This window comes from Pseudorasbora parva, chromosome 19 (assembly GCF_024679245.1).
Source record: "Pseudorasbora parva isolate DD20220531a chromosome 19, ASM2467924v1, whole genome shotgun sequence".
Lineage (NCBI taxonomy): Eukaryota > Metazoa > Chordata > Actinopteri > Cypriniformes > Gobionidae > Pseudorasbora > Pseudorasbora parva.
The window spans coordinates 18,967,117-18,979,226 of NC_090190.1; the positions used below are offsets into that span (position 1 = coordinate 18,967,117).

General features: G+C 37.9%; 1 protein-coding gene across 1 annotated transcript in view; it reads right to left on the reverse strand.

The window, feature by feature from the left end:
* Positions 1-258: 258 nt before the first annotated feature.
* Positions 259-12,110, reverse strand: part of ctdp1 (CTD (carboxy-terminal domain, RNA polymerase II, polypeptide A) phosphatase, subunit 1) — a 140,447-nt gene continuing 128,595 nt past the window's right edge. Inside the window, exon 13 of the mRNA XM_067425771.1 lies at positions 259-2,159. Within this exon, the coding sequence (XP_067281872.1) occupies positions 1,997-2,159 (163 nt within the window). The 3' untranslated portion in view covers positions 259-1,996. The remainder of the gene's footprint in view (positions 2,160-12,110) is intronic.

The window sequence follows — 12,110 nt, forward strand, 5'->3', positions numbered from 1 at the left end:
TGTTTGCATAGACAAATTAGAATTTTTTTGATACAACACATTTTAAAACAAGTCGAGACTAATCAAAATCCTGAAGCTGGTTGCCTCTAGTTTTTGGAGTTCTCTTTAAATTTTTTATTTTTTATTTTTTTTACAATATATCTGAGTTCATCAGTTCAACTGCATGATTTTTTTTTATTGATGTTGTAACAGAAAACCTGTTGAAAAAAATAGTTGAGCACCGCATTCAACAATACAAAAAAACCTTGAAAACACTGATTTATAAAACAAATCTTTATTAAATGAAAAGCCTTTTCATTATCAAGTACGAAATATAATGTACAAATACTTTACATTGCTGAAAACATCAACACGATGAAAATGAAAGAAAATCTATCAGTCAAAAACAACAGGTTCCATACCTGCACAAACCTCTGAGAAACATTTGAAACCGAGTTAGATCTGGACGTCTAGTCGTTCAGGCAGCTCAGAAGAAGAAAACCCAGAACTAGTTTAGTATTGACTCAAAAACTGGTCTTAAACGAGTAGTCTTAACGCCTACAGGTCCAGATCTGATCAGTGTGTACAGTGATGGTTCAGGGTGGCACGAGAGCCAGCCAAACACCCGGTTTAACGCTGCCACAGTGTTCACTATCAGCACCCGAAGCCAAATGAAGATGATGATATTTGTATGCTGTGACATCATCACAGAGTAAAAAGTGGCATTTCAATGTCATCTTAGGACCAGCAAAGGTCACAAGTGTCAATTTGTGGGTAGTTACAGAAACAGTTCACCGACATTTACTCTCGCTCATGCCGTTCCAAAGTGTTATTTCCTGTCCTTTATGAAACATGAATGAAGATGCAGAATGCCCAAGCAGCAAAAACAAGTATAACAAAAACATCTGTAACTATAGTGGATTGTGATGTCAAGCTTCAAGAAGAACAAATGCATATAATATCTTATATATGTAGGCAACATAATATTCCTCTTTATAAAGCTCTGAAATAGACTCTTCTGTCTTGAGACCAGCATTATGTCAAACCTGCATCAACAGCCTTAAATCTTAAGTAAATAATGATTTTCGTGTATTTTCCTCATCTGAAGTTATATGCCTTCAGGACATCCTGAAATATGGATGGTTGTTTATGGACTGTGGCGTTATACCATTATTACCATCCACTTCCATTGTAAAAAAAAAACAAAAAAAAAACGGTTGCTCAGGCATTCTGAAATCTCTTGAAAAAAATAAAACAACACAGGCTTGCAACGACATGAGGGTGAATAATCATACACCTCATATTTTTTGTGAACTATTTCATTAATATACTAACAATTGTAACAAGCCAATCACAAACAGTAAATGTAAATTTTCTGTTGCAAACTTAATACCAATGAACTTATTTTACAATTCCCATTCTCTCCTGGTCTTCACATTGTCTAGCAGTTTTTGGTTATAGTGAATGAGGACGTGTCTAAAGGTGCTGGTATTCTGGGATTGGCGAAGCACAGTGTCAGTCACACACAGGGGCGCCAAAGGCTCTGGACGACGCGCAAAACAAAAAGAAACAGACAACACAGGACACATTCTGACGTCTGAGTTTGACTGCTGGTGAGGACCATAAACCCCTTCAAGGGGTCCATGAGCAGAGGTCTCAGCTGCAGGCCCGTTTCAGACTCTTTGGCATTCATCACCAATTAGTTGAAATATTTATTTTCATTTATATTTTTATAAAAATTAGTTTTCAAACTGGAACAAAATAAGTAAAACATCAGACACAGAAGCTCTACTTCCCACACCACTACATACTGTAAATTCACAATAAAACTACTTTGTGTTGAAACTTGTCTTACTAAAACTCTATCTGTACATATCTATCTACTTTGTAAACCCCTTTGTTTTATTCACTCACACACACACACACTTACTTGCGCTGTATAACAGCGACACAAACACACGTTTTGTCTCAGGTACCTTATGAGTACATATTTCATTAGCATCGTTGTCCAATCAGCTCACATGAAATCATTTAGCTCTGCCTCTAGCGCAGCGGCCATCTCATCAGCCTCTGAGCTGCTGCCCTCCTCATCCTCATTGGAGTCTTTACTGGAGCCGCCACAATCATCATCATCATTGTCATTATCATCTCTGGCCTCTTCCAGTTTTCTTTTGTGGCCCCTAAAGGTAGAAAATACAGAAGTGTAGGTGAGTGATGCTCGTTATTCAAAGAATTTTAGAGAGAAATGTTCATTGTTTCACAGTGGTCTGGTTGCCAGGGTTACGTGTTGAGCATTGTTGACAGTGACTGGTTGCAGCATTCTGTCATGCGTCTGACAGGCAGACCAGTGGAGAGAATCAGTGCCAGGAGTCTGGTGCGCCTCACTAAAAAATGGCATCCCACACCAACAAAATTGGTGTACGATTTACTTTGAAGCTCAGTTCATTCAGAAATTCCAAGTAAATGTAATTTAATTGAACATGAAATTTTAAAGCAGAAAGACTGGAATAGTATTTTCTTTTAAAACATACTTCAATTTTAGAGTTTCATTTACAACTTCAAAACTGTCTGCTTAATATCTGCTAGCACTTTATTCTAAAGGTCCCCCAAAAGCTATTCTCCTGACTATTAGTAACTTTGCAACTACATGTCAACTTATTCTACTAACCTGAACGCTAACACCTAACCTAAGAATCTACTACTGTGTGCAAGTTATCTAATGAGAGTTAAGGCTTCAACATACTCCACAAGTATGGCATCATTTTGTTTCTCGCAGCCCTGGTTCTGGAGTTCTCACAGCTTGTTCTCGACACATCGCCTGAGCAAAACTTTTTTCTTACGGGTATCTGAGAACTATTGGGTGATTGGCCAGACATTTAATGTGGGCGTGGTAAATACGGAGAAATGCTGGTAATCGGCACCTGCTTTTCTCGTGAAGTATGGAATGTACTGGCAAGAACGAACTTTGTTATTGCCACCTTAAGAAAATGAACACATTTTTTTGTTCTTGCAGAGTATGTTCCAAGCTTTAGACGACATGTAGTAGTAAAGTTACTTAAAGTTAGTCAAGTAAAGCAGCCAGCAGCCATATCACCCTGTAGCAAGACTGGTTTCCCACTGAAGCTAAGCAGGGCTGAGCCTGTGTAACCCCTACTGCTTGGACCGGGACTCGAACCCGGGTCCGCCGGCATGAGAGTCGGACGCTCTAACAAGGAGGCTAAAGGCTGCAAACTCTAACGTCAGTCGCTAGAGCGTCTCGTGAGGTCAGAGTGAGGTTTACTCGCACAGCAACTTCTACTAGCTGGCCTCTGTTACACTTTGTCAGTACCTAGATGGGAGACCAACTGGGAAAACCAGGTAGCTGCTAGCCTGACGTGGTCATACTCAATTCTAGTCAGAATATGAGTCTGAAACTGCTCCATTGGGCTGCGATTATGGGGCGTGTTTCAACCGAACCAGGAAAGACATCAATTGGATAAAGCTACAACCAATCAGAGCAACGAAGCGACGCATTGTCAAATGTCAACAGAGCTCAACTACACTGTGATATGGTAAAGGCCAGTAGTGGAATAAGCCCCCCTTTATCTGTTGAACTGAATTTGATTGTAGAATTTTTTTTACCTATTTTTCAGTTGGTTGTATTGTATAAAGATTATTTGGGCACATGAGTTTACAGTGAATTCCTTTTGTGACAAATGTAGCAAGATGCCAAAATACCACACATACAAGTCTGGCCCTTGAGATCTGAAGCATAGTGTGTGTGGGAATCGGAAAACATAGTTTGAGAGACCAGACAGGGAATGAAAATCTGTGTAGAGCTCTTCTTGCAGACTTTTGCAGGTGCACGCTTGTCTGGCTATCACCAGACCAAGCTCAATTTAAAATTGAACATTGGTCTGGGGAGTCTGCTCTGTATTTTCTTCTGCACAAGAGGTGTGATCAACGAGCATTATTTGAATGACTCTTTACGCAATTGGATAGTCCTCCAACCAATCAGACCACAAGGAAACGATCAACAGGAAACGAACCATCGCTTCTCTATCTGTCATTGTGTTAAACCCGCCAATAGCGGGCCAGGTAGATAAGCAAGTCTGTGATTGGTTCCTGCAGAAGTGTAACAGAAGCAGTAGAAATGAATATACAGGTTTACAGACTGAGTTGTCAGGCAAAATCAGATGGCTAGCAGATCAGGCTGGGTTTACCCAGTCTAGGTGTGAGCAGGACCAAACGTGAAAGTTAAAGACTGGAGCAGGACAAAACGTATCATATTTATAGCGAAATAAATCTTGAGGGAACGCAGACCTTGTGCAGACATCTAAACTGGTTTGTACAATACATTTGTCTATGCACTGTTATTTCCTATGTTTTATTTGCATCTTCCTCCCTGTCATCTGATTATACCAATAAAACATTTAACAATAAGAACAGACATAGACAAATGTACAAATCAACACTTTTTTGGCCAAAAAAGAAGCCACATCATGCCAAATCTGTCATTATCACACATCACTTATTTATCAAAAACCCTTACATGGTGTGCATGACCTTGACACGAAACTGCATAAATACTGTAGATAAACATTAATTAAAATGATTTGAATATCTTACATGGGTGGCTGAAATATCTTACTACAACTGCTTTACTTGACATTCCTGATAATTATATTAAATAAATGTAACATTTTTAATGTAAAGTTTAAATGTAATGTAATGTTTAATGCTGAAATTTGACGCTTTGAGGTATGCAAACATAATTCTCTGAACATTAAGCAGATTCTTTCTCTCACCACCAACTCTTTCCCCACCACAGTTGGAATTTTCCATCATTTACATTATGAGACAACACTTTCCTGCCATAGACGGAATTTCCCAGCTTTTTGTGTTTTCACTGTTATACGTTAGGGAACGCTATTGCACAGCTTTAGACTGGGTAAACCCAGCTCGGTCTGCAGGCGATTTGATTCTTCCCTGCAGCTCAGGCTGGAAATCTCTAAATTTTTCTATCCTGCTTCCATCACAAATCTGCGGGAACCAATCACAAACTGGCTTATCTACCTGGCACACTATTCGCAGGTTTAACACGATGACAATATAGAAGCGATTAGTTGAAGGACTATCCAATTGCGTACAGAGTCATTTGGGCTATGCCTGTTGATCACGCCTCTTTTGCAGAAGAAAATACAGAGCAGACTCCCGGACTAATGTTCAATCTTAAAAGACTGAGATTGGACCAGACAAGCACATCTTCTGAAAGAGTACAGAATCTCCGGAGCAAACATAGGCGAAAAGAAGCAGAAAAAATCAATAGCACATGGAAGCGGATGCATATGTTAAATAACGCAACCATCAACATTAAATAGCATATAAATCAAAACTGCCTAAGGTTACTTAATGAAATGTTGACCCAGAATGAGGTATAGGACTGTGAAGCTTTGGGGGGTGGACACAATACTGCATATTTTGATCATCGTTCTTGGACAAAAATGTCTTTTCTCAGCTTTTTTTGTTCAAAATGTTGCTTTTTATAATAAACTTAGCCACATTCAAGGAGTTGATAAAAAAAACAATCCATGAAGCTAGAATAAAACTTTTTGTTGTTGTTGTTGTTTAAAAGCAGAGGGTCTGTTCTTTTTTGTTGACATATTGTATATTCAGATATTCATACAACAAAATATCTTGGGGGACATTAAACTTCTGCGAAAATGCTGGCGCTGGCTGGCAACTTTAAAATAAACGCTGGACAGGAAAGAGTTAAGAAAAAACAACAAACTAAATTTGCAGGAAGATGCTATTGATCAAACACTGGATTCAATGAAGGAAACACTATTATACCACAAATAATGCAAAATATTTGTATAAAAATATAATACAGAAACAATTCTGAGTCCTCCCTCTTACCAAAACACAGCCTATGACAGAAAATATGGACGGGCAGTGAAAAGAGCGCACATCCTCTCTCATGAATCTGTATTTCCATTGACAGTAAGATGACATACTGTTCTGCTCACAGACTCTGTGCATGAATACTGCTCTCATAAACACAGAACCCTGAGTAGATGATTCATTTAAAATGGGATGGCCTATTGATTGAGCAAAGAATTCAGTTTAATGCTAATTGTCACAAAGAGCAAAGACCCATCAATCACTGCTCTTCCTGGAAGAATATAATTGGATAATACTGTTCAAAATCTGAGGTTAGCAAGATTTTTTTTTCTTTTAAAGAAATTCAAATGTTTATTCTGCAAGGACACCTTAAACTGAAGAAAAGTGTCAGTAAAGACATGTATAAATAATGTTACAAAAGATTTCTATTTCAAATAAATGCTATGCTTGTGAACTTTTTATTCATCATATAATCCAGAAAAACACTGCATCACAAAAATATTAAGGATAATTTTTTTTTTTTTTTACATAGATGTTATAAAAAAAATCCTGAGCACCAAATCAGCATATTAGAAGGATTTCTGAAGGACAGTAAAGACTGAAGTAACGATAATGACAATTCAGCTTTGCCATCACAGAAATGAGGTTTTAAAGGTGTCACGAACTGGCTTTTTGCATTTGTTTTTATACTGTTGTCTGAGGTTGTAATGGTTTTGAAATTAAAAAATATGATAACTAATGAGTAATAGGCTAGTTTCTACAGTGGTTTTGAGGCTCTCTCCAAAACGCTGGGTTTTGATGGGACACACTGGAGACTTGGAAGTAAACGCCCACGGCAATGATTGGATAAGGTTTGCATATTTAATGAGCTTCAGCTCCTGTCCTAACTATGCCCCTGTCAGCTCAGTTGACATGAGGGGGGGAGGGGGGTTGTTTTGAAAGCAGCAACCGGAATGATTCACGTACGTGTTTATCAAACAAACTCAATGATTTATTTCTCATCCACCCGCGATTGATTGGACTATTATTTTTGTATTACATAGCCCACACGATCGTTCGTTATGAACACAAACCGTGTGCGTACACATATGCACGCCCTTCAAATGTCAAGTCCAGAGAGAGTGAACAACAGAAAGGAATATAATGAGATTCATCGGCCTGCCCGAGACGTTGGGCTTTGCTCTCTGGCCCGCGTGCTAAAGGTATGTTCTGTTAGACACGTAGACATAAGCAAAATGATCTATAACAACGCAATACTATATAAAAAACACGTTTTACTCACATAAGTGTGTTTCAACATTCATGGATCCAAAATAAAAAGAAATAGCATTGTGCGACTTGTTTACAAACGATCCCGCAGTGAATAAAGCAAACAGCATTTCTTCCCCACGTCAGCTGGAACTTCATTAAAAATAAATTTCAACCACACATTCCTAATATTAGGATCCGAAGGCAGCTTATGCAGCGACTGCGTTCTTCCCATAGACTGTAGGTTCTTCCACAACCAGGAATAGTGCAATATCTTGCTTTATTCTTCGGCATGTTTATTGCTGCTGGCAAGTGTGATCCGATGAGTCGGTGGGCAGGGCTACTGAATAACACGTGCTTATTATTCTGTAGAGGGGGTGTTTCGTCAGTCGATGATGTCATGATGCGAACACGATCTTTTTCTGGGCCTGGTGTCTATAAAAGCTTTTCTTTGACTAACAAGGAAGTTTTCAGCTCTGAAACTTAGAGGATATTCTTTTATTACCATGAACTTTTATATATCAAAAGCTCAAGGGAAAGTTGATTTCTCAATTTATTACCCCTTTAAAACATTACAATTTAAAAGAACAGTTTTCTATTTTAAAGGTCCCATTCTTTGCATGTTTTTCGAAACTTTGATTATGTTTACAGTGTGCAATATAACATAAGTTCATGTTTCGCGTGTAAAAAAAAAACAGTATTTTTCACACAATTGACTTTTCTGTACAGTTTTGTTTCAGTCCTAAAAACGGCCTGATGATTTCCTTGTTCTATGAAGTCCCTCCTTCAGAAAGACCTAACGAGTTCTGATTAGGCCAGCTCTTCCCGTGTTGTGATTGGACAGCAGCTTAGCGCACTTTGCCCGGAAAGGTCCCGCCTCTTACCATAACGGGGAGATGCAAGCGCTGAATGCACGCTCTTCTCCACGTGTGAGAGCAACAAGACCACGCCCCCTATTTTGCGTGTTCTTGTGGGCGGAGGGTTAGTCAACAAACGGTTCTAGTGACGTCATTCCTGCCAGGAAGTGCAGGGGTGTAGTCCAAACCGGCCGTTCGCTGTAGGCTTTGAAAGGAAACTTCTGTTAAGTAAAATATCTCGCTTGGCATTGAACTTTGAGCTTTATAATTTTAAAGGTATTATTTATGCTCTAACAGCAACAATTACACAATAACTAAAGTTTGAAAGATGGAATCGCGAAAGACGGGACCTTTAATATTTCACTGCTTTTAATTTTTGATAAATAAAGGCAGCCTTGGTAAGCATTAAAGACTGCAAAAAAAAAAAAAAGTTGTCTATATGATGTAGTCTATATGATGTATTCTCAGCAGTCTTAAGTTGTATGGTAACTTTATGTGAACATAAATATAATTCATTTGTTATTTTTACATTTTTACTGAAGCTCTTTAGCTTTAGACTTCTGTCTGCACGTCACAAAGCTTTCACTTTTACAAGACTTGAAATATAGAGCTGGAGTCTTTTGTGCTCAATGATGGAAAGAACTGAATACAGGTTTGGAAAGACTGTACTATTCCATTAATGCACACTGGAGTAACATGTTAGAAACATCAGCTTCACATGCTTGAAAGCTATTCGTATTGACACTTACATACACACACAACTACCTTGTAAGCAAGTTTTGAAGAAGATAAAATAATGCTCTGCCAGAGCTAAATAAGCATTGGCTGTCATTATATCTGCTGATAGTACAGACAGCTGCTTTGATCATTGGACAGTATGTGTCTCACATTTAGTGTAATGATGAATCCACTACCACCTGCTGATAAAGAACCAGCCTGACTACATGAATAAAAGATAAAAAGCAAAGAAGGGACAGAAAATGGAAAACATTAGGAAAGAATGCTAACCTGACAATGGAAAAGAAAGTGTGTTTGATATTTATAGACTGAATATGGGGGGAAAGAGGCTCAGCATTGCATTCACATCATTTCTGTGTCCATGTACCTGTAGCATAATTATAAGAAATAAAAACAGTTTGTCTCACAAAGTTCTCAAAGCCCTTTGAGCATTGCAGTATTATCATGCATGTACACAAAATGCAGAGATTCACCACACAAATTTGACTCTTACATCTTAGATCAAACCACAGACTAAAGCACAGCACTGTTATTCAGACTGCCATTATTCCACAGTCCTTTTCTTTATAAAGTGATATTTAAAGTAGGTAACTCAAAATCAGCTACAATAATAAAGAAGAATATGAGATGAAAACGGTACATGGGAGCTCATCAAGGAAAAGTTATCATCATTTAATAAAACGTTCATGAAAGCATAAACTAGCCAACAAAAACATACATGAAAAAAAACAAAAAAAACAAAAACGCTTTTCGAAACTAAATATAACTTCATAAAAAAGGACTTCAGCTATGTCAATCAATGATTGATTAATCTCTGAACAAAAAATTATTCTAAAAATTATGTAAAACTTGTAAGGACAATACAAATATAATACGCTTATATTAATTCAAATAAATAGCATAAATTTGTTTTGCAAATTCAGTTATTCTTAACACAAAAAAATGATACAAGGAAATAAAAATGAAAAATAAAAGCTAATAAAGCTAAGAAAATTTTCATGCTCCAGTAAATCTAAACTGAAAACCAAAACAGAATAAAAAAAATAAAAGAGTGAAATTACAATATCAATGGTTTCCATATATTAGACTATCTGAAAGATTTGTACAAATACATTATAAATCATATAATTAATCAAGTTTTAAATTATCCTCATTTAGCACAAAACAAAAAGTAAATTGACTGAGTTAAGAAGCCTATACATAATTTCACCTCATGCTAAAAAACACAAACATAGTTCAACACACATGCATTATTAGTTTCATTATAACGTGGCAGTGTAATTATTCTGGGGGATGCATACAGACTGTTCAGCACAAATCAAGATTTTTACATTCTTTTGAAGTGCTCATTGTAGCAGGTTTGCAAACGTGACTTCTGGTAGACTGATACAGTTCTGACTCTTGGAACTTGTGTAAGAAGTTTGAGTTTTTAAAGAATACCCAGAACATTCACAATTATGCATTTGGGAAATGCTGTTATCTAAAGCAAGGCCCAATACCAACATTTAAGAGGAGCAGCACTGGTGCCACTACATTTTACAGATGATTTAGTAGCGATATATCATATTGAACTGATACTGACAGCTTCAGTGATTAAAAAAGGAGCATTCTTTACTTGTTTTACTTTTAATTCAGTCAATTTGTTTTGTCAATTTTTCTTGAGACTTCATGTGACTCCACCCCCCCCCCCCCCCATACAATAGGGAATGGAAAGTACTTGAAGAAGGTTCCCTCTTTAAAAGGTTGTATGAACCCTGAGATGAATAATGCAAATGGCCATGGTTACAAATAGCATTGCTATATTAAAACCATGTTAAATGTTGCTGATTTGTGGATTGAAAAACCTTCTATAACTTATTCGTTCATGGCCCATGTCAGTGCTGTTTGATCCGATATCTGTGGTTTATAACAGAGAATGCTGTGCTAAATTGAAATGCTTCCCACTAGATCTTGCAGCGATGTTATTAATTCTGCAGCGATATCAAACACTTTCTCGCTGTGTAGGATCACATACTCGAGAACAGCCCACAAGTAAACCTGAGCTCGCTGCACTGTCTTCTATTGGTCCGAAGGAGGAACCATTTAATGCTACTCATATGCAACAGATATGGCAGCTCCTTTCAGATGGACAACGTGCTGGTGGCACCAGTGTAACCTCTAACAAAATTGTGTCACACCGGCAGGAAAAAAGGTCGCAAAATGCGACATTTTGGTCCCAGTCTAGATCTCAGTAAAGAGCCTTACACTGCATTAAAATTATGTATTTTATTATTCCAGGAATTCACTGGGAATCAAACCCATGACATCTGCATTGTAAGTGCTCTACTGTTTGAGCTACAGGAACCTTTGAATAAAAATAGCCCAAAATGATCTTTTTGTGCAATAATTTCATCTTGTCCCCATTACAGACATTTTGTTTAGGGAGATATTTTTTTGCTAACAGTTTAATATTTTTGCCCATAACTGTACCCAAGTTTAAGAATGAGCAAAAGTACTTTAAAACAAAAAGTTTGCACAAAACTACATTTTCAGACTAGGGGTGTCCCCGACTAAGGATTCACACATTCCAAACTGAATTTTCGAATCTCTCTATGGTCGACCGATAGTCGAATCATCTATGCGTGTGTAAACCATAGACCGGAAAAAAAATAAACGATATAAACGGGTTGGGAAGGGCAGGACACTAGTCAGCAGGAGACTAAGACTATTTTTAGTTTACTTTACACACTGCACACAGCCACCACTTTTAATAAAGTGATCAAAACTAGGCTACACTACACATTCGTAAATTAACCGTTCTCTCATAACATTTAAAAGCCGCGATCGAAACACAGAACATCACACAAATATAAGAAAAGAACATTTTGATAATTAAACTTAAAAAAAAAATTACCTGCCTAGAGAGGAAAAGAACACTTTGAGTGCGTTTATATGCACGTTCTTAAGCCGATTGTGCCTAAAGGGGGTCGCACACCGGAGTGAAGCTCAGCGCCGTGTCTCAGGTAACGTTATCTCACTTCAGGCAGACGTGAACATTATATACGCGCGAGCTCAATTTTGAATCGACTTCTGACAGAAGGAGCTGCACGACGTGTATCTTGTAGCACAGGGTAAAATCAGTATGTACATTCATGATTTGAGGGAAATATATTTAATCGCCGCGGACAGGCGTCGAATGCCGCCATCGGTGTATGTGTTCGATATTTAAAATGCCCCGCGGCGTCCGGTGCGAAGCTCAGTGCCCTTAAAGGGCCGATTGCTCAGCGCCGCGACACGTCTCTATAACACTAATATTGAGCACCTCTATATTGCCAAAATGGTATAATCCTCGTTTCATAACACCTGCGATGATTCGACCATGAGATCAGTGGTCGAATCCGGTCCTGCATAACGATGCATCGAATC